Source organism: Marmota monax, unplaced genomic scaffold, assembly GCF_021218885.2.
Source record: "Marmota monax isolate L192 unplaced genomic scaffold, Marmota_monax_Labrador192_F-V1.1 WCK01_AAM20220418_F8-fsc00127, whole genome shotgun sequence".
Lineage (NCBI taxonomy): Eukaryota > Metazoa > Chordata > Mammalia > Rodentia > Sciuridae > Marmota > Marmota monax.
Genome location: NW_026692894.1, coordinates 5,650,438 through 5,674,362, shown reverse-complemented (window position 1 = coordinate 5,674,362; position 23,925 = coordinate 5,650,438). Strand labels below are relative to the sequence as shown.

General features: G+C 42.6%; 1 protein-coding gene and 1 pseudogene across 1 annotated transcript; one reads left to right on the top strand and one right to left on the bottom strand.

The window, feature by feature from the left end:
- Positions 1-104: 104 nt before the first annotated feature.
- On the top strand, positions 105-3,767 carry LOC124096710 (Golgi apparatus membrane protein TVP23 homolog B-like; annotated as a pseudogene).
- Positions 3,768-4,637: 870 nt separating this feature from the next.
- Pxt1 (peroxisomal testis enriched protein 1) lies at positions 4,638-18,699 on the bottom strand. Its single transcript, XM_046450657.1, has 3 exons — positions 18,525-18,699; positions 12,946-13,076; positions 4,638-5,699 (listed from the first exon to the last, which is right to left on the bottom strand). The coding sequence occupies exons 1-3, from the start codon at positions 18,697-18,699 to the stop codon at positions 5,595-5,597; spliced, it is 411 nt and encodes a 136-aa protein (XP_046306613.1). The 3' UTR covers positions 4,638-5,594.
- Positions 18,700-23,925: the final 5,226 nt, after the last annotated feature.

Sequence of the window (23,925 nt, the reverse complement as noted above, 5' to 3'; positions counted from 1 at the left end):
TAGGAGTGGAGTGACCTTCCCGCCCCCACCTGGTCTGGGCCTGCCTTTTGGCCCCAGGAAGCCAAAAGCTCGCGACCGCAGAGGCACCAAGGCCCTATACTCAGATGCCCCCAAGACACCTTTTCCCTGACTCTGGCTGCTGCAGGTGTGTCGCCCGCCCAGCCATCAGCGCGTCCTCTTGCCTCGGCTCCCCCTGCCTGGATGGGGAAGCTCAGGGAGACTGAGCCAAAGAAACGGAGGGAAAAGCCTTAATAACCCTTGTAGAAAATCAGAGCGCAGATGCTGTTATAAAGAAGGCGGAACATTGGTATATCATAAACTCAAGGCCAACGACCCATCAGAGAAACTAGCCAAGGACAAGAACAGACGGCCCAAGTAAAACCAAAGGCCAGATGGCCCCTGCATATAGAAAAAGATGCTCAGGCTCATTGTTAAAGATGTGCAGTTTGAGCCGGGGGCATGAAGCCCCTGCACCAAAAATCCCATCGATTCCAGGCAGGAATATCTCAAGTTTGAGGCCAGCCTCAGCAATTTACCTAGACCCTGCTTCAAAAAAGGGGAGGAGGGACTGAGGATGTAGCTCAATGGTAGAGCACCCCTGGGTTCAATCCCCAGTACTGGTTTAAAAAAAAAAAAGATGTGCAAATTAGAGTTGAGGAGGTAGCTCAGTGGTAGAGTGCTTGCCTAGCATATGGGAGGCCCTGCATTCCATTCCCAGCACTGGAAATATCCCTTAATATAATAAAAATTCAAAAATTGAATAATATAATCTGCTGAAGAGGGTGAAGGGAAGGTATTTCCATAGGGCGTGCAGTGGTGCAACCCTGGTGGTGGGCAGTGTGGCGGATCCTGCAGTTATAAATGCATTTGCCCTTGGCTCAGCAGTGCCAGCAACAACTGCATCTGCATGTATCCAAGACACACATGGTTACTTATCTCATCAGGGTTTATAGTTTTAGATGATTAGAAATAGCTCCAGTGTCCATAGGGGTCAACAGAATAGCTATGGTACATCCGTCTAACAGAATACTGTCCAGCATCTGATGAAGCTCTCTGAGGACAGAGCAAGCCCTTCAAGAGACAGCAGAGCACGGCAATTAAGAACTGGGACTCAGGAGACCAGACCTGGCAGCTGCTGCACTGACACAGACCCCCTGAGACTGCAGCTGGCACAGGGACAGCAACAATGACACTGAAGATGTTTCATTGTTTGACCCAGAAAAAGAGACAATAGACCAAGAAAATCCAAAATCAGGCATCCACTGGCATCATTTTTCCATTTGTTCTATCCATTTCCATTTGTTCTATGGGTGCCATTATAGCCTAAGTTCTCTATGAATTGCTCAGCAGCGGCTTCATTGCCTGTCTGATGAGAATTATCTTGTTGCTGCTATGTGAATTTGGGGTAGTGAAGAATGTCGCAGCTAGACTAATGGTTGGCCTCCTGTGGTGGAATCACATGGATGAGGATGGAAAGAGTCATTGAGTGTGTGAGTTCAGGAAGGCAACTCCTCTGGAGTATAAAACTGTCTCAGAGGCTGAATCAAGAGTGTCTTGTTTGGAACTGATTGCCGGTCCATCGCTGTGGTTGATATTTGCCCTTAGTGCTCTCTTCAGTGGTTGGCTGTGGTTATGGTGGGTGTGGTGCTACAAAGTGCCATTTTGTAACTGTATGGTTACAAAATGGTCAGCAGGAAGAACTTAACCAGCATAGCTATGTTGTACTCGAAAAGTGTCATTGGAGATGATCAGATTTCTTAAATAGAGAGCAAGCTTATGCATTTTGTGACATTGGGGAACAACCAAAGAGATTCTTACTTACTTTAGAACTGTTTGGAATCAGTCCATTGCAAAGAGGAATATCAGTTTTATTTTTTTCACTTAAAAACTTTGTTCAAGGGGCTGGGGCTATAGCTCAGTGGTAGAGTGCCTGCCTCACATGTGAGGCACTGGGTTCGATCCTCAGCACCACATAAAAATAAATAAATAAAAATATTGTGTCCATCTACAACTAAAAAATATATATTTTAAAAAACTTTGTTCAATAAAAGAAAAAATCTGTGCAAGGTGGCGCGTGCCTGTAATCCCGTGACCTGGGAAAGTGAGACAGAAGAATCACAAGTTTGAGGCCAGACTTAGCAAAGTGCCCTGTTTCAAATTTAAAAAAATGAAAATAAATATGTCGGGGGATGTAGCTCAGTGATAAAGTGCCCCTGGGTTCAATCCTCAGCAAGAAAGAAAAAGAAAAGTTTTCCTACTAAGTTTTTTATTTACTTTCTCTAACAGAGTTAGGAAATTTGGGTCATAGGAACATTGTCGGAATTTATTTTATGGTGTACATATCTACTTACAGTATGCATATATGCATATAGTAATGTCTCATTATATTCCGAATTAATATATTCATTTATATATGTTTCAGAGATCTTTGCATTTTGACCCATAGAACCTGGGAGGATGTTCTTAATCTATCTCAAAGTTTTATGTGTTTACATGCTATTTCTGTAGGTTATGTTCAGAAATAGGTTTTGATTCCATTGTAAGAGTGAACACTTAGTTTTTGTATGAGTTGGAAAACTGTTAATTTCTCATATATACTGTATGTTGAAATTGCTTACTTTAGACATGCACAAGTAAAAACCAAATTCAGGCCAGTCCTATTGACTAGTTTCTAAAATGTTGTGTTTATTTTTATACTGCAACAAGTCATTTACTTAAGGCCCAATTAAACATAAACTTTAGAGTTTCTGTTTGAGAGATACCCAGGGATTGCTGCTACTCTATTCATCGCATGGAAAGGATAGCCAGATTTTACTTTGGAACTTCTTGGAAACTCTTCAATGGTCTTTGGGCTAATAAGATCTTATCTTTTATTACTAAATGAGTATTATCCGTATGTCATAATAATAATCATTTAATACTTGGCATAATAAATGCCTAAAAGGCATTTTATGAATTTTTTCTTGCTATAATGGGGATACTGTAAATCATACATTTATGTTATTTTTATGGGAGAGGGGGGTACAGGAGATTGAACCTAGGGCATTAACCACTGAGCCACATCCCCAGTCCATTTTCTTACTGTTTTTTATTTAGAGACGGAGTCTCACTGAGTTGCTTAGTGCCTCGCTAAGTTGCTGAGGCTGGACATGAACTTTTGATCCTCCTGCCTCAGCCTCCCACACCGCTGGGATTATAGGCATGCACCACCTTGCCTGGCTTAATGTTATTTCTTTAAACAAGGTAATATATGTAACTGTAAACTAAATCAATCTACAAAATGTTGTAGGCATCTGTAAATTCTGTTGTAGTTTCTATAAACTTCATTGGAGTCTTTTAATCAGATTATGTTGTGAATATATTTATACACTGTTAAAATATTTTTAAAGGTGTTTAGTTGAATAAATATCTTTGTTGGAGTGATAGCTTGGAAGGTGCACAATTTCACATTTGTAAAAACTCTATTGTCTACAAAACAAACAAACAAACATAACTGGACTCAGGACAGCCTGCCTGGCTTGGGATCCCAGCCCCATCACTTACTGGCTCTGGGCCCTTGAGCAAGTTAGTTAAACTCTTTACTGCCTCTACTAAATGCTGCCTCTGCTTCCTTAACAGTAAGAGAACTAATAACGATACCTATCTCATAAGGTTATTGTGCAGAGTAAATGAGTTAACATTTGCAAAACACCTGGGAAAGTGTCTGACCACCACGTTAAACAGAAATTCTAGATACAGACTGATGTGTCTTACATGCCACTGTGTGTGTGTGTGTGTGTGCGCGCGCGAGCGCACACACGCATGGGTCTTGGCCTTCCATATCCAACATCCTCAGATCCAACTAACTTGGAATCAAAAATATTTGGAAAAAAAGTTACTTCTGTACTGAACACGTACTGACTTTTTTCTTGTCATTATTCCCTAAACAATATAGTATAACAACCATTTACGTAGCAGTGACATTGTATGAGGTATTGTAAGCAACCTGAGGATGATTTAAAGTATACAGGGAAATGTATGTCAATTATATGTAAATACTACACCGTTTTATGGGAGATAAGCATCCATGGATTCTGGTATCCATGGGGTTTCCTGGAACCAATTCCCCTTAGATCCTGGGAGATGACTAATACATGTATTTACAATTTGTACAGAGAAACTCTCAAGGGATACATAACAAACGTATTTGGAATTCAGGGTAGAAAATAAATGCAAGAGATTTCACCATAACCTTTTACATTGTTTTGATTTTTTTCACCACATGAATAAATGACTATTCAGAAGAAAAAAAATGAAAAGGAAGTTGCAGGGTCTCTTCCATGTCAGGCAGCCATAACATGGCTGGTGGAAATAAAGGAGCATCGCCTGAGACAGACTAAAACCTGTGACATTTCCCTTTAATAGGACAACGCAATGCTAGAAATACACAAGGTGGGCACAACTACGAGGCACCAGGAGCAGGAATGAGGAGACTCCCTCCTTCACCAGGAAACATGCACAAGTGTCTCATGGCCAATAAAATAACAATATTTATTTCATTTTAAAGTTATTTTTTAAATAACATCTTTCCTATGAAGAACTCAAGATACATCTGTAAAACTTCAAATTTATAACAAACTCTGTGAATACTTGTAATTTATAAACAGGGCTAGATGAGGCAGATAAGAAGGCAAGAGGGGAACAGGGAAGGGGAAAGGCCCAAGAGAATGAGCTGGCAGAGGGCCTGTCCACCAGTCACAGAGAAACACTCAGCAGGGGACAGCAGGCCCAGGTTACTGCCTGGTGGTGAATTCATAACTCCCGTCTTGACCCTGGGACTGCTGGCCCAAGACTGACACTGTAAGTAAGCAGGCCAGCCCGAAGGAGGCTGGGGGGACAGTGAGCGCCGCCTGCAGGCAGCGTCAAGAGGTGGTAGAGAGGGGTCAGGGAAGAAGGGGTCACAGAGGAGGAGGGAGGGAGGGATGAATGTGAGATAAGAACCTCAGTGTGGTAGAAGCCACACCGGAAACACCCAGCAGCAGTGGCGACAGGAGTGGGGGGTTCCAGGCACGGAAATGGGAATGAAGGTCTGTGTTGGATTTGAGTGTTAGAACCGGAAGCTTCCTTCAGACTTCCCAGAGTGGAGGAGCCAGGATGGAGGGGCGCTGGGCAATGTGCTGAGAAGCTGGCACTGCAGATCTGGACTTAGGGAACAAGAGTGGGGCCAAAGGTCAGGAAGGGCATGCTGCCCAGGGAGAAGCCCAGGAGGGAGTGTCCGTCTCTGCGACCTCTGTTCTGAGGACAAGGTTCTATTTCATTCACGGAAGGAAATGATCAAGGTTTCCATGCAGGGAGCATTGGGACCATCCACAGGGTTGGCATTTTCTGGGCTCCTGATTCCTCCTCAGGCTTCACCACGATGCAGTTGCAGACATGGCACAGCTGGTTGCTTGGACAAAAGCCCAGTGGGTTTGCAGTTCTCCAAAAACCCACATAGACCAACAGTGATGAGTAAAAAGAGAAGGAGGGGGAGGAGGGTCTTCTTCCCATCTGTCTCCAGGATTCACAGTTCTCAGAAGGTAGAGGGAAAACACAACTTGACGTTTACATTCCTTTTACAGCAAACGGTTGTTCCAGAAAGAGCGCAGCAAAACCTGAATTCTTCTGAAGACAGATAAAGTAAAATGAACCAGTGCATCTCTGACTTCCTGTTGAGGATCCTGTTTAAAAAAAGTGAGAGGGAGGAATTAAAAAAAAAAAAAAGCAATAGAAATAATCCAAATCTAGACACTTAGCATGCTAGGAACTAGTCATTCGATCCATGTGGCAAGCAAGCAGTTTCTGAACCGAGGGAGCTGAGGGTAGGTCACCAGGCCTCTGTTGTTTGCTTCATCCTTTTTGCTGGGGAGCTGGGAGAATGGGCAGGATGTGGGCTGGGGAAGAGGTTAGATGAATCCAAGCCAAGCTGGAGGTGGCAGGGAGTTCACCAGCTTCGTTGAGCAATAGGCAGAGGTCCCTGTTTATGTGGGAACATCGAAAAGGAGGCTGAGCATCAGGCACGCTGCCCCTGTCCCTGCCCCCACTGCAGTGCTGCAGTCTCTTCTCAGCAGCACAGCCTCCCTGGGTGGTTCACCTGGGCTCCTCTGCTCAGTGATCTCAGATGGCTCCACCTCACTCAGAAGGAAAGTCAGGACGACTTCATAATCCTGGCCTTGGGCCCACTGTCCACCTATCTGACCACGTTTTACTACCTTCTTCTCTACTCAACCTCAGCCACACTGGCCTCCTTGCAAGGCCAGACACACTCTGGCTCAGAGTCTTTGCTGTCCACAGTCTCCACGGCTCCCTGCTTGTGTCCCCCTTTCATGCCTCTGAAGGTTTTACCCAAAGTCACCTCCTCAGCGAGGTCTTCCCCCAATGCCCAGGCTTACAACTGCAGACCTTCACTCTTCCCTTTGCTAGAATTATTTTTCTCTTAAGCATGTATCACTAACTGATAAACTATATCCTTTATTGTTCGTCTCACTTTACAAACTCCATGAGGTCAGGGAGCTCTGTCTTTGCCTCACTTCCACATTTAAAACAGCCGGGCACATAGCACATGCTCAGCAAATATTAGCTGAATAATAAATCAATGAACAATAGACCATTAGCAGTAAGGTGAGGAATTTAGACTATCCTATAAGAATTATAAATCATTAAAGGATTTTTTTATGTTAACATCAGTTAGGAAAACTAAATGCATTTCCTTCCAGAATGACAGATGAGAAAAAAAAATACAGAACACCAAGTCAGATGCTCATATATTTAAATCCCAATTTTGCCACTTAGAAGCTAAATGACCTTAGATGATTCACAATCTCTTTGAAACTCAACCACTTCTCCTGAAATACTTATGATGGCAATTTGTAGGGCTACTGAGAGAATTCAGTAAAACATGTAAAAGTGTCTCCAAGAGTACCTGGGAGAAATGTTAGTTTCTCTTCCTCTTTCTAAAAAACTAAGAAATTCCCTATCATTACTGTATCACTCAGGGTTCCAGAGAAAATAAAATAACACCTGAATTAGGCTAATTTGAGAAAGGTTAAATAAAGAGACTGGGCTGGGGATAGCAGAGCTGCCACCATTCCTGGGCCCTAGCAGGAAAAAAGCAACAGTTTCCAGAACCCAGAAGAGAGTCCTGTGGCGTAAAATTGCAGATCCTAAAAGCAATGAGAAGTTTAAAGTATGTTATTTTAACACACCTTATATCTAGGGAAATTACATGACCCAGATTTAAAAACATAAGACTAACAACAGAAACCAACCAAGCAAGGTATCTGAACAAAAATCCCAAATAACTAACAGTAAAATAGAGGCAATTTTGAGAAACACAGATTACTTCTGAAAACACGTAACACTAATTTAAGTGGAAAGACCCAGAAAGCAAGAACCGTGGAAGGTCAAGAACAATCAATTTAGCAGACAATGATGAAATCTGGCGAGTTCCTTGCTCGATAGTTTCAGGAGAATGAACAACAGTTTCTTTAAATATACCAGCAGCAGGAAGGCAGTCAGAGAATCAATGTGACCACTTGATTATATACAGCACAAAAGGTAAATAAATGATGACATCTATGAAAGAAAGGAACTGGGCCAGATTTGAAATTCTATTAAAGTTGTCTGACCTAAGCTTTGAAGCAGCAGAGGCTTTAGCATTTTAAAACCAGTCTGAGGAGAAATGTTTTAAATGACTACATTTAGAATACCTGCTGTGACTTAAAGGTATCCTAAAATGCAATTTTGTAGTGGAGGGCAAGGTGACTTTAAAGGTCCAGGTCAAAGCCAGATGCAAGAAAAGCTTGAGGAAATGTAAAGATAGGATAGAATGGAATAGGATTGAGAGTCCAGAAATACCGCATCACATTTGCAGTCAATTGATTTTCAACAAGGACAATCAATAGGGTATAAAACTGGTCTTTCAACAAATGGAGCCAGGACAGCTGCAAACCTACGTGCAAAAAAAAAAAAAAAAAAAATTGAAGATGAACTTCTAACTCAAACTGTTTATAAAAATGAACTCCAAGTGGATCAAAGACCTAAATTTAACTAAAATTACAAAGCTCTCAGAAGAAAAGTGTAAATCTTCATGCCTTCGACTAGGTCATTGTTTCTTAGCAATCATATGAAAAACACCCGAACCTAAAGAAAAAACAGAAAAAGTGAATTTCATTAAAAACTATACTTCAAAAAACACCATCAGAAAATGAAAGGAGCCGGGCACGGTGGCATAGGCCTATAATCCCAGCGACTTGGGAGGCTGAGGCAGGAGAATCTGAGTTTAGAGCCAGCCTCAATAACTTAGCAACATGCTAAGCAACTCAGTGAAACTATACCTCTAATAAAATACAAAATAGGGCTGGGGATGTGGCTCAGTGGTTCAGTGTCCCTGAGTTCAATCTCTGGCACCAAAAAAAAAAAAAAAAAAAAGGACTAGGGATGCAGCTCATTAGTAAAGCAACCCTGGGTTCAATTCCCAGCATCAAAAATTTAAAAACCTACAATGACATAATAGACAGCTAATAACACATGTTTTAAAGGGTGAGGAAAAACTAGGACCTCATAAACTACAGATGGGCCACAAAGTAAAATGGTGAGCCCAGGTCCTTTCACACACTAGGAAAACACTCTACCACAAGTTACATCCATCCCTAGCCAGGTGAAGCCACTTTGGAAAAAAATCTGAAAGTTCCCCAAAAGTAAAACAGTGGACATATGAGCCAGCACTTCCAATTTTAGGTATGTACCCCCAAAATAACCACATCTACCCAAAGCTTTTTTTTTTTTTTTACAAATTTGATAGCATCATTATTCATAATAGCCAAAAAGAAACAACCCAAATGTCCATCAACTAGTAAACAGATAAACAATGGAATACTATCCAGCAATAACCAGTAGACACATTGATTCATGCTACAACATAGATGAACCTCAAAAGAAAACAGAATAACCCAAGAAAGAAGTCTAAGGCAAAAAGCTCCACTTTGCGTTATTCCTCTATATGAAATATCCAACACAAGTAAAACCATAAAGACAGAAAGTAGGTTGGAAAGACCAGCAGGAAAACTGAGGGAAAAAAGTGACTACTTGGGCTTGGATTTCCATTTTAGGGTGATGAAAATTTTCTAAAATTGATGGCACTGATGATTATACAGTTGGGTGAACATACTAAAAATCAGTTAATTGTACACTTTGAATGGGTGAACTGGGTGGTAGGTGAATTATTCTCAATAAAGCTGATAATTAAAGAAAGAGAAGCGACAGGGTGTCAGTGTCACTTTAATGAGCTGAAGGGGCTAAGTTGAAGACTCCTAAGAAAATGCAACTCAAAAGGGAAAGGAGAGGGGAAAATGGGAACCGGTTACACGGAGCAGTAACCTCTGGACTGGGCAGAGGCAAACAGGAAGAGGATGGTTGTGACTTATCCCACTGTATTTCTTTCCTCCGAAAACAAAAACATAAAGAACAACGAGTCCTCAGAGTTAGCCAAACATGAAGTACACAAGTTGAGCTGAAGTTCATAAAGTACAGTTGTCAAGAAAACTCTCCTGCAGAAGAAACTGTAGCAAAGGACAGAGAGGGAGATGATAAACACCGGGAATAGGTCTAATAAAAGATACAAAAGTACAGAAGTATTCAGCCTCAAATACAGAAAGGGCAAAAGCAAACAAAAATTATTCTTATTTAGATAGATAACTTGTGTGTGTGTGTGTGTGTGTGTGTACCAGGAATTGGATGCAAGGGTGCTTAACCACTGAGCCATATCTCCTGCCCTTTTTATTTGTTATTTTGAGACAGGGTCTCCCTAAGTTGCTTAGGGCCTTGCTAAATTGCTGAGGCTGGCCTCAGACTTTTGATCCTCCTGCCTCAGCCTCCTGAGTCTAGGATTACAGGCATATACCACTAACTTTAGATAGCTAACTTTTTTAAAAATATATTTTTAGTTGTAGATGGGCACAATATTTTTATTTTATTTATTTTTATATGGTGCTGAGGATGGAACCCTGTGCCCCACACATAAAAGGCAAGCGCTCTACCACTGAGCTACAACCCTAGCCCTGTGAGTCGGTCTCTAAGAGAATTACATAAATTTATCTCATTTAAACTTTCACAACAACTCTATAAGGTAAGTACCATCATAATCACCATATTACAGATGAGAACCAGGAAAGTTAAGTAACTTGCCCAAGGTCACACAGTAAGTATGAGCCAGGTTTGAATCCAGTATTTCAGCTCTAAAAGCAGCACATTTAACCCTTTACACCATAGTTGGATATTCACTGAGTGGTGAGTCCATATGTAAATATCTCTTGTATACATGTTAATCTGCCCTGGTATTCTGATAAGGTTGTCCACTGAAGTTGAAGGGTGTGGCTTTCAGGTTAGGACCTCTGAAAGGGGTCCTTTGCAGAAAATGTACAGAGGCAGGGAGGTATTCCCACCTCTCTCTGGGCCTCATTCTCTTGGGTCCTGATATCAGATCAGATGGCGAGAGGTGGCTCTTGAGAGACAGTGGTCACCAAGCAGCAGCCTGTATGGTAGAGTGTGTATGGGTTTGGGAGCAAGTCAATGTGGCTTTGAGTCCTAAATCAGCAACTCGCCCTCTGTGTAATTTCTCTAAGCTTCCTTAATTGAAAAGCAGAAATAATTATAGTACCAATGCCATTGCTAGTTGAAAGAGTTTAAAAAATAAGGCAGGTAAACACTTAACACAGACCCTGGCAAATAGCAAGCATTATTTTTACATAGATTCAGTTTTTCTTCCAACTGGAGCTAGTCTGGGAGATAGGACTTGAAAGAGGCTAAAAAGCCCACAGAGAAAGCAACACGTATAATCCAAATTCTAATCTCAAGTCTCAATATCCCTGGTTCTTATAACTCCTACACAATTTCACAGCTTCTCAATTTATATTTCTAATAGTAATTTATTTTTTTTCCTAGTACTGGGAAATGAGCCCAGGAACACTCTACTATTGAGCTACATTCCTACCCTCTTTTATTTTATTTTATTTATTTTAGGATAGGGTTTCACTAAGTTGCTGAAGCTGGCCTCAACCTTGAGATCCTCCTGCTTCAGCCTCCCAAGTGTCTGGGATTACAGGTATGTGCCACCACACCCAGCTATTGTTAATAGAAATTTCAGGCTTATATGTCTCAAACAGAGCTCTTCTATTTTCCTTAATCTGTCCTTCCCAGTTCTCCCCATCCAGTAAACAGTACCACCATCCATTCAGACACCCAGGCCCAAAACACTGAAGTCATCCATGACTCTTTCTCCCTCACTACCCATATCCAATACATCAGCTGATCCTGCGGGCTCTTCATCTCCATTTTAATCTGACGATGAGTCTGATCATCCCTCACCACCTCCACTGCCACACACTGCTGTCTTTGGAGGTTCCTCTGGAACCCCTCTTGCCCTATAAACAGCCTGTTCTCAGCATGGCAACTGGACTCCACTCTAAATGTGCTCTCCCTCTCCAGAACTTTCCTTCACACTTAGTGTAAAACCCGAGCACATAATCTCCACCTCTGAAACTGAGGCCAACTCCCACCCCTCAGCTCACTCTCCCCACAGGGGCTTTGCCCTCACTCTTCCTCTGCCTGAAACACTTTTCCACAAGTGTGCCTGTGGCTTGCTCCCTCACCTCCAATCTCTGCTCACCTATCACCTCCCCAGGGAGGCCCCCCTAGTGGCCCATCCAAAGCCACTCTCCATCCTTCCGTCTCTCCTCCTCCTGCTTTGATCCCACATCCCTGTCTGGCAGGCCTGTCCCTGTTCATCTGCTTCACGGCCTCGCCCCTGCATTTTCAGTGCTGTGAGCTTGGATTCATCTCTGTCCTGCATGCTGCACTAGCTACCAATGCCTAGAATTGAGCCTGGCATAGAATGTACTCAGTGACTTTTGTTTGCATGAAATGAGTTTATCAAATATTTCATTTGATTGTGTTTGTTCGTTTCCTTCTTGCTTCTATAGCATTATTATTAGGGCCTCCCCTTCATGGTCTGTCTCAGGGGGTGTCTGAGGAAAAGGCTGTGTACTCTCCACTTTTGGACCAGAATACAGCACTCCCTGAAGACCCTGCAGCGGCAGCTAGAGTGATTAACAAGAAATTACCATAGCACAGGTGAATGTAGGGGCAAGACTACAGGCTCTGAGGGGCAGGCACCCCTACTGTCACAGAGCCCCATGTGACCGCTATCTGCTGCCAAATACAGGTTGTTGGGGAGGCAGACTAAACAAGGTGTGAGTTTCATCATCCCCAAGATTCTGAATAGCAATCATTTCCCATGTCCTCTTCTGATCTTATCATAATCAGAAGAAACTAAGATGGCGGTGGGCTCACATCACACCTAGGGCTGGTTCAAACAGGATAACCTTATGCTAAAGCACAGGTTCTCCCCCCACCCCCCCACCCCCGCCTGTGCATTAAACTCACCTGGCTAGCTTTTAAAATACTGGATGCTCAGGCCTCACCCTCAGTTAAGTCAGAATTTCTAAGGGTTGAGCCCAAGCATTTGTACTTCCCAAAATTCCACAGGTATTCTAATATGCATGCTACTTGAAGGGTGTGGAGCAGTTTCTCAAATTTTAATGTGCAAACAAATCCCCCCTGCCACAGGAATGTGTAAAAGGTAGATTCTGATCTGCGGTGATGTGGGCAGGAGCCTGACATTTTGCACATCTAACCAGTTGCCAAGGGATGCTGATGCTGCCCGTCCAGTGGCCACCAGCCACCGCTGGAGTAGCAACTGTGAGATCAAATGCTGACTTTGACTCAGGCTCACCATGTACAGGTCTAATGTTTGGTGATCTAGATATTATGAATCTAAGTCCCGATTATTCCTGGGATCTCAGCCCGTGGCAGCCAGTGCTGTTGCTTTTCCTACCTGGCAGGATCTTACTGGGGAAACCGAAGTCTTACCTCTTGAGCCTCCCTATAATCCATGCTATCTGCAATGTATCTCAGCTGCATGACCAAGTTCTGGATCATTTCCTCCTGGTGATGATTCTGGACAAGGCTATTCTCCTTGGACTGAGAAAGTGGAGGATGACCTGCATTGACAGAAAGAGTTCAAAAGAGATAATTCCACTTTCTCTGTAAAACCATTTACTACTAGTTACTAAAAACTGTCTCAGACAACGAGAATGATGAAATCCAACCATTATAATTATCAAAAGCAAAGCCTTGCATTGGAATAGATTGGCCCTATCCAATGGAAATATAATTCAAGCTTTTTTTTTTTTTTTTTTTTTGCAGTGCTTACAATTGAACCCAAGACCTGGGTTCACCAAGCACTCTATTAGTATTACTGAGCTATACTCCCAGGCCTACATAAGTAATTTTAAATTTTCCAGTAGTAAAATTAATTTTTTTTATAACTTTATTTAATTTATGTGGTGCTGAGCATCAAACCCAGTGCCTCACATGTGCTAAGCAAGGACAAAGTTTCTGTCCTCTAGTTGCTCACAACCCACAGGTTAGGGATGATACGATTCCCAAGAAAAAAAAGGGAATGAATTTGGACTGAAGTAGATGTAAGTATGACTTTGTAGATAAAGCCAATTTTATGTTGGACCTGTTTTATTTCAATGAAACATGAGGATCTTTAATTTTGCAGGTTTGACTCTAAGATCCAGTGGGAGAGAGAGAAACACTACCACCTAAGATGTTATAATAACAAGATTGGCACAGAGTCAGGGAAATGTCCCAGGAAGATGATCATCTGTTGAATCTTGAAGGATAACAGATGACTAATAGTCATAAATGATTCAATAGCCTGGAGAAGAAAAGATAGATGCGGTTGGGTCCCAGCTAGGCAGGGGCTGCAGGCAGGGAGGACAGGGTCTTAATGCATGAATTCGCCTCAGCCAAAACCCCTAACAGGTAGCTTATATAACAGGTGAAATATATGAACTTTTGATCAAAATTGCAACCCTACTCCCAATTATTTCTGTTTTCTATTGTTATTTTCAAAAGTACCTTGAAGCACTTGCATATTAATGAGATTCTCACCTCAGGCCATTTTGAAATAACACCCTAATGATCAGTTGACACTTGCAAAGACTACTTGACAATCTCCTTAGAAAAAGTGAGGACATCTTTGAGGGCTGAGAAATGAGAAGATGCCCAAAGAGAATAAAGGGGAACCAAATGGGGAGACTCTTCCAAACAATTGCTCCTATTTCAAAACAATTGGCCTGCCTGAGCCAATCAAAAGCATATTAATTTACAATTATTTGTTTAATAAATGAACTGTCACCTGGGAAATACAAAATCTAATGTCTACATTAGGAAAATGAAATACAAGTTGGATAAATTTCAAAGGGACACTAGAGAAATGAGGAAACCCACAAGCTTTAGGTAGCTCAGTGACCAGGGGAGTTAGGTAGACAAAGGGGCAGAGAGGAAGGACAGGGCACAACAGAGGGGTGAGTGCTAAAAGTGAGGTATATTTGCATTCCAGAATGATTACAGAATGATTTGCATTCCAACATGATTACTCATATTTTGTGCATATCTAATTGACTAAATGGCAAAACTCTGAAGGACATGGATCTATTTCACAGCTTGATGACCCAGCTCTGTGTCCTATACACAGAAGGTACTCAACAGATAATTGTCGATTAAATTTGGGTTGAATGATAACCGTGGACCTCCCTTCACCAACCCATCCCTCAACTACTGGTTACTAAGTTTACCTAAAGACAGCCCTACCTTTTAGTTAGTATTGAAGTCAGCTCTTTCATTTAAGGTTATGAAACAGCAAGAATAATGCACATCCGTATATTTTAAGCTTTTGGTATAGAAACTTATCAGAAGCCTGGAGATACACTCACAATTGCTGGTGTGAGCATTCACTGGTACAACTTCCGTGGGAGGAAGCTGGACCTCTTCGAACTTATGATGTCATATTTAACATTTATATGTGTAATTGGCTACCATCTGACCCCTTAACCAGACCATGCTCCATGAGGAAAGGAGTTATTGCTGTTTTTGTTAACCATTAGTGCCCCAGTAGCTAGCTAGTGACTGAAATATAGTAGGTCCTAGTATTTTCTTTTTGGAACTGAAGATTGAACCCAGGGACATTCTACCACTTAACTACTCCCCAGCCCTTTTTATTTTTAAATTTTGAGATAGGGTCTGGCTAAGTTGCTTGGGGTCTAAGTTGCTGCCCCTGGCTTGAACTAAGATCCTCCTGCCTCAGCCTCCCAAAATGCTGGGGATTAAGGCATGGGTCACTGTACCTGGCAGTGTTTTCTAAATGAACAACAAAAATGTATACCTTGGAGGTACACCTAGGAGCAAACCAAAAAAAAAAAAAAGGTGAAAGGAAATATCCAAGCACCCTCAAAAGAAGTTGAACAACTGAACTCTATATCTATATATCTCATTTAAACAATACATAGACATTTATGTATTTTGCTCTTTCCTCTCAGTAATTCCTTTTTTTTTTTTTTTTTTTGGCGTGGTTTTGGGGGTTGAACCCAAGGGCGATGTACCACTGAGCTAAATTCCAGCCTCTTTCTAATTTTGACACAGAATCTCGCTAAATTGCAGAGATCGGCCTCAAATTTGTGATCTTCCTGCCTCTGCCTCCCAAGTCACTGGAATCCCAGGTGCATGCCACCACGCGAAGTTTTAATTATGGTATTTTTGCCCTTTGTCAAGACAATCACTGCATCCCCTCTTCCCCCAGCGATGGTGGGCGGGCCCTCCTCTTGCTTTTACTCATCTTTGTTCCCTCCAAGAGTTTCTAAATCAGCTTACATGCTGTATCAGGACGGTCACTCTGGATTTCCCACAACCTACCCATCCCGCAACTCTTTCAAGAAAAAGCGGCTTTAAATTCCCCCATACAAAAACCATGCCTTTTTTTCTAGTTACGTTTATATGAGTAGATTCCCCACAAAGTAACAGATAAATCTTGGCTTCACCAAGCCCCTTGCCAGTCAATGAATGGATTTCCATTTCAGTCTGTGTCACAGTTCCGACAAAAGCCACCAAGAAGACAAGGGGACCTCCTCAAGTCATCGGCTTTCCCAGTAAGAGTTTTTCTCTGAGCAGTATTTAAGGATTTTTTTTTTTTTTTTTTAAGGGACCTCTATCGACCTCCACCACCCAGACGAGGTCCGCCCTGCGCCATGCAAACTTCCAATCCAAGCAGTTCGATGGCGGGAAAAGCGCGCGCTGGGCGGGAGAGTTGGGCTGGCTGTAGCCAATAGGAAGTGCACACGGGCGCAGCCTCCGAGGACGATCTCCTTAGCCGCTCGGGGCGCATGCGCCGCTCGCCCCGCCCGCCCGCCTAGTTACGCAGCCTTACGCGCCTCGGCCTTTGGAATCTCCTAAAGGCACCTTTGCACGCACCTCTGATCTCAGTCATCGTAGGCCCGTTTCTTAAGCGGCATCATAAACTAACGGTTATGAAGACAAACTGTGTTTCCTGGGCCAGGAAAAGTGTGGGAAGGAAGTGGGGGGCGACTCTTCCTTGCAGGACCCCTTGCTTTTCATTGTTTGGCGGCGTGGGGTGCTCACTAGTGGGCCGCCGCGCCCAAATAACCAGGTACCAGGGGGGTTTCACCTATACAGTGAATGCAGAAAGATGCGGAGTTCTCGGCATGCAAATAAACACGAACGTTAGGACCTCGGCTGTTATGGATAAATCAAGGGGAGTAGGATCAGGAACGTGGCACCCTGCTTTTGCTTTTGAAGTGAACCCGTAATTAAGAAAGCATTTTAGGTAAATGTGGCAAGGCCTCGGGGCAAGATGCCTTCGGAGATGGAAGACAGCCTTCAGTACTGAGGATTCTGCGGAGTAGCGAGTGGGAAAACGTATTGGAAGGGGTTAGAAGAGTGGGGACGATTGCTTAACTTCTGAGCATTAGAGAAGCCACTATTGCGTCTCAAAACGGTGAACTTTGTGGTCTAGGATTAAAAAAAACAGCAAGGGCTGGGGCTGTAGCTCAGTGGTAGAGCGCTTGCCTCCCATGCGTGAGGCACTGGGTTTGATCCCCAGCATCATAAATAAAGATATGTGTCCATCTACAACTAAAGAAATTTTAAAAATAAATAAATAAAAAGAAGAAGAAGTATAGGGACTGGGGCTGGGCTCAGTGGTAGAGCGCTTGCCTAGCATGTGTGAGGCACTGGGTTCCATTCTCAGCACTGCATGTAAATAAATGAATGAAATAAAGGTTCATCAACATCTAAAAAAATATTTAAAAAGTATAAATTCTAGAAGTTATTCATTAGGTGACAAAAATATCACATTCTGAGAAATCACTGACGCAGAGATAAAATTTAAAATTTTAGTCAACAAGGTTTTTGTTTGGGTACTAGGATTGAACTCAGGGGCACTTGACCACTGGGCCACATCCCCAGCCCTATTTTGTATTTTATTTAGAGATAGGGTCTCACTGAGTTGCTTAGCACCTTGCTTTCGCTGAGGCTGGCTCTGAACTCCCAATCCTCCTGTCTCAGCCTCCCACGCCCCTGAGATTACATGTGGCGCTACCATGCCGGGCCCAGTTGGTTCTAGAAAATAGGTACCACATTTGGTGTGGTGGCAAACAACTATTAAAATGCCTTTGAAATTCCACTTTTTCTGGGCTGGGAGAATGGTTTCAGTGGTACAGTACTACACTAGCAGGTGCAAGGCCCAGGGTTTAATCCCAGGACTACACATTACTTATAATAAACATGGAACAGAAAAAAAAAATTTTCCAATTTCAGTATCTCAGCGGCATGTAATCTGTTTTCAACTGAAATTAATGTTAGTAAATCCTTACAGGTATCTAGCATATTTTTTCACCTAAAAGCATAAGACCCAATACATTTAATTCCAACACTCTCCCTTAATGCTCAAAACAAGGCTTTAGCTGGTCCCGGTGGTGCATGCCGGTGATGCCAGTTACTCAGGAGGCTGAAGCAAGAGTTTGAGCCAGTCTTGGCAATTTAGCAAGCCCCAGTCTCAAAATAAAAAATACAAAGGCCTGGGGATGTACCCCAGTGGTAAAGTGCCCCCAGGTACCATCCCCACTACCAAATCAAACACAGAAGGCTGTAGTTTGCCAGCATTCCCAGACATTTAGGAATCACATGTTTCTGCAAAACAAAATTGCCAATTTATCTTTCCTTATATTGGTAAAATCCAGACGGAACCTAATCTGAATGATCCCTACCTTGACAATACAAATATTGTCAGGTCAAATTTAAAGACAAGTTTTTGTTAAAAGATAACTTTGATCTACTTTGATTATTTAGGATCATCTTAATTAATTGTCCCATCAATGATTCAGGGCTAAAAGAAAGAAACTTGGTACCATGAAATAAGTCAGTTTTAGATTTTTGCCACCTAAGACCTTGGATGAACAGATTTGCCACTGTCTTCTTACAGTTAATTTTCAAATAATATACTTAATGCCCAATTTTATGTCCTCAATACCAAGAAAAAATATATTAAGAGGGAATATTATAATAATTTAATACTAATATCTTACCTGGGTTCCTTGACATGGCTGAACCGTCCGGGGAGCTGACAAGTTGAGTCATGTATGCCCTGGGATAACTATATTTTTCCCACAATGATTTGTAACAATTTGTTACTTTGAGAGCGGCGGGTTTCAGAATTTCTTTAGGTTCATAAACAAGGCCCTCGTGACTTTTCTTCTTCATGTTTTTTCTCTGTTGAAAAATATATTTGGGGTTGGGGCTGTAGTTCAATGCCTAGCACGTGTGAGGCACGGGGTTTGATCCTTAGCACCACATAAAATAAATAAATAAAATAAAGATACTATGTCCATCTACAACTACAAAAATATATTTAAAGAAAAGAAAAACATATTTTCAGAGAATGTCTCCAATTTCCCTTTAAATATTTGGTATGTTATATGAACAGTGATGCTTTAACAGCACAAACTGCTTTAATTCCACAAATAAATATTTGGGGGTTTGAGTGAGAAGTGAAATAGGGTGATCTCTAGGTCTTTTTCAATTTAATTAAACATCTTTCTTAAGTTTCTTTAGATCTTCTTTACCTTCCCATCACACCCCGCCCCCCATTCTAATCTCCCATTAGTTTTTCTTTTCAATAGCCACATTCTATTAGGGGAGGAGTTTTAAATTGGTACAGAAAAAGAAAATTAGGTTAGGGTAGCCAAAAAAAAAAAAAAATCAAAACACAGAGAGGTAGGGAGGAGGGGAGATGGTAATACATTGTTCTATTTCTTTTGTTGTTGGTACTGGTGATTGAACCCAGAGGCCCTCTGTCACTGAGACATCCCCAAACCTTTTTTATTTTTATTTGAGACCAAGGCTTGCTAAACTGCCCAGGCTGACCTGGAATTTGCAATGTTCCTACCTCAGTCTCTGGAGTCACTGAGATTACAGGCATGCACCACCTCATCCTGAGGTGGGATAGAAGGAATAAGGATAGGTACAAAGGAGACGAACAGGGAATGGAAAAGAAACTCATTTTAAATGTGGAGAGTCCCATGAACATCTCATTTTTATTCTTCAAACCCATTTTCCTCCAGACACAAATTCTTAAAAATCTCTTGAATCTTAGAGTACTGTGAGTCTGCATGATAAATGTCTACTACATTCATTACTAGCTTATACAACATATTTTCTTTAGACTCAATAAAGCAAAGGGAAAATATTGTTAGAGACTGAAGATGTAGGTATATTTCAAACATTATTTATTGAGTGGATGACATCAACCTAGAGATTCTAAAGAGAACCACCACCCTGACCCACCCTGGGCTCCTGGAGTAAAAGAATTCAACTCACCAAGCTGAGGTCAACCCCCACGTGCTTCTCATCTTCGCTATTTACAATATTTGCTTTAAAAAGAAAAGACCCTGGGCTGGGGCTGGGGCTGGGGCTCAGTGGTAGCCCACTTGCCTGGCATGTGTGAGGCACTGGGTTCGATTCTCATCACCCCATATAAATAAATAAATAAAATAAAGGTCTATCAACAACTAAAAAATTAAAAAAAGGAAAAGCCCAAAACTACATCTCACCCTCAAGCACCCCACCCAATCAGCATTCCTTCTCCCTTTGAGTATGTACCCCGCTCTATTGTTTGCTTTCCTGAATAAACCCTGTTGCTCAACTAAATAAAGCTTTATTTGAGCTTCTTTTGATGCATCCTGAAATTCCCTTCTGTGGCATAAGTCAGGAATCTGCCAGGGATGACTTGAGGTCCCCTTCTCCATTCTGGGTGACTTCCTTGGACCTTCGTCTGGTGACAATCCAGTTATTTGTCCTGATTCTTCATGTGTATGAGTCCCTCTCCAGAACAATTCTTATATTCTTCTCTCCTTTTTCCTCTTTACAGGTACCATAAAGGCTCCCTCCTATGCCACTCACTTTACCTGATTTTATAGCACCAATTCAATGAGTTAAAAAAATTGAATTAAGACTTTCATTATCTTTCTTTCTTTATTTTCTTGATTTAAAGATTGTAAAGTGAAAGTACAACTTTCTATTGTACCTTCCAAATCTAACAGTTACTGAAAAAGGAAGGAATTAGTCACTATAATGAGTACCAAAAGAAGGTCATAGCAGGACACAGTGGCACATGCCCGTGACCCCAGCTACTCAGGAGGTTGAGGCAGGAGAATCACAAGTTTGAAGTCATCCTGGGCAGCTTAGCAAGACTCATCTCAGGATAAGAAATAAAAATGGCTGGGGATGTCACTCAGTAGTAGAGCACCCCTGGGTTCAATCCCCAGTACTGAAAAAAAAAATTTTTTTTTAAGGTAATAGAGGAGGCCTTCAGGAGCCTTAAAGCAGTGCTGTCTAATAAAAGTAAGTGTTCCAAATATGTAATTTTAAGATTTATAATAGATAAAAAAGTACAAAGAAACAAGTGAAATTAATGTTAATGACCTATATTATTTCACTTAGTACATCCCAAAATAAGTCTAAATGCTAGCATTTCAACATGTAATCAATATTTTTTAAACTTTTTAAAATATGCATTTTTAATAACTTTTTATTTTATTTATTTATTTTTATGTGGTGCTGAGGATCAAACCCAGGGCCTTGCACACGTGAGGCGAGCACTCTACCACGGAGCCATAACCCCAGCCCCTGTAATCAGTATTTTTAAATGAAATATCTTACATTCTCAATAAGCTAAGTCTTTGAAACCTGGTATGTATTTGGCACTTGAGGGAGATGTAGGAGGGCTTAGGCAGCCAGGGCAAGAGGGCAGTGAGGAGGGGCGGGGCCAGAACAAAGGAGCTTGGAGAGGGTCTTTGATGAGGTCAACTTCCTGCTTGATGAAAGTGTTCCTGGACATAAGGGGGGACCCAATCAGACACTCATCCTCTAAGTGGAGGATCCAATAGAAAGACTAAAACAGACGCGTGGACAGAGGGGGCACCAGTCAATAATAGTGAGGAGCACTTGGACAGGGGAGGAGATAAGAAACCAGGAAGTTCCAGAGACCATATGAAGAACAGACCCAAACTCCCCCACCAGATTCCCAGCTCCAGGGCCCCTTCTGTTTGGAGAATCTATTTGTGTTTCTCTGTCACTTTTGCAATAAAACTACTTCCTGCTTGCTAGCTCTGTGTCCTGTTCTTCAATTCTTTGTTGAACAGAGACGATGAACCCAGCACCCCTAGAGTGTAACACACCCTTCAGCACATCTCAGATGAGCAGCAGTTCAGGTGCTCAACAGCACAGCTTCAGAAGAATGGGCAAGGATTGAGAGGAAATCCACTTTGAGAGAAAGACAATAGACGGCTTTCTCAGCTGCACAGAACCAAGGGGAGGAAGGTCAAGTAGAATTACCACTCAGCATTTTCCAGGGTAAAATGTTTCTTCAATATATTAATTAAGTTTATAATTCAGGCCAAACAGAGAGAAAAGGAGCTAAGAATAACAGGTTGTGGGTTTCTGGGTATTTTTGGTGCCTTGGGTATACTTCATTTCATCTATACTTTGTCAGGAAACTTCTGTCCTTAATCAGACTTCTCAATAAAACTTCTACTGGGAAAAAGATTTAATATATTTAATACTTAACATAAGTATTAAAATTCCTATATGGGCTAATTGACAGTCAAGATGCAGATACAGGTAAGTGTATAGTAAAGATGGGTGGCTACCTCTTTCTGCTACCCCTGCCAGCTGCTGCCAATATGCCTGATCCAATGAGGACCAGGTCCAGGATTGCTCTTTTGTGTCTGGGACATTAAAGTGGTGTCCAGGAGGGGGAGAAAATGGCCAATTAAGCCTCCCCCTCAGGGTGAGTGTCTGGTTATATCAGGTGTGAGGAGGGCAGGGAAGCAGAGGTTAGGAATAGGGAGTGTCCAGCTGTGAAGAATGGAGCTTCTGCAGAGGAAGAAGATGCCAGCTGGCTCTGGGGTGACTGAGTGACATTGTAAGTTGTGTTGCATAGATAACTGTTAGGTGGCATGGTGGAATAGAGACAGCGTGGGGGAGGGTGCAGCAAAGTAGGAGACATTGGAATAAAGTGGTCTCAAGGAATTGTTTGAGAAAATGGTGAAGAGAGAGGTTAGACTGGAGGTCCAGGAGAGGGACAGTGAGTGAGAAGTGAACATGAACACATAGGATGTCTTCGGCTCCAGCTACCTCTGGCAATGGTAGAAAGGGGACTGCTGAAGCCACTGGGTGAGGCCCACGAGAAAGAGGGGAGAAAGAAGGAGAAGGAGAGGTGGGAGTAGGAGATGTGGTGTTGAGGTCAAGACAAGGGGCAGGGGGATGAAGGACAGGGCCAGACAGGAAAGATGGGTCCCTGTTTAGTGAAGGGGCCTCCAAGTGAGTTGATGGAGGTATGGCTGGGCGAGGTGACAGAGAAGCATAGGGTGGAGGTTGAGAAAGTGAAGAGTGATCTTGCGGCTAGGATTGGGAGGTAAAGGGGATAAGGGAGAGCGAGCAAGGAGGTCCTACACAGGGGAGCAGGAGTGACACAAAGAGGGACGAAAGTGAAGAAAAGAGAAGGCTTGAATACAGCGGATTTCGGTCAACTTGCTGCTGCAGAGACAGAAATTGTATAAATCCTGTATAACTTTGGGATTGAAGGTCCCATTCTCTGGCCAAGAGGAGTCATTATCTAATTTATATCGGGGCCAGGCTGTGTTACTATTGAAGACGAGTTTGGGAGATTTGAGATCTGGAGACAAATGGAGAGGGCAAGGGTTTCTGAGGAGACAGCCAAGGGGGGAGGGGCAGGGAATCTTGGTTTGGGCAGAGCCCAAGGCAAAGAGTTCTCAGGAACCCAGAGAAGGGAACAGGAGGGGAAGGGGTGTCCTCACAACCTCTCTGATTTCCCATGAAGAAGCAGACCATCAGTGAGGATCATCACCACCCCTGACAGGTCCATGGCTGAAGCCAAGGGAGGCCCTGACCCAGCGCCGGGATTTAACAAGAGAGAGCCAGTGAGAGCGCAGAGCCGCTACTGAAGGGTTCCAAGAACTCACCCCAGTAGAGGGAAGGCTGTCAAGAGTCGAGTTCTGTGGTGGGTGAGGAGGTCAGCAACAGCAAGAGGCAGAAACACCCTGTTGTGGATATTGGCCAGGGAGAATGAGGTACAGTCAAGGTGGCTCAGATCCCCATGAAGGGACAGCCAGCAGGCAATAACCATGGACCCTGTCCTGAGTTTCAGCACCAAAATGTTAGGGTAGCTGGTGCAAATATCCATGAGAGACACATCTCTGAGTTCAAGCAAAGGCTTATTGACAGAGAATATCTGTCCGGCTGCCCTTCTGCAAGGTGCAGCAGCCTGCTGGAAACACTTCTTAACTGTGTAGTCATGTACAATGGAGTAGTTAAAAAATAACCCATCCAGTGGAGAGGATCCAAGATGGTGAATGAACAAGAGGGAGGCTGCATTCCTTGTCACTCTGCGACTCAGAGATTCAAGCC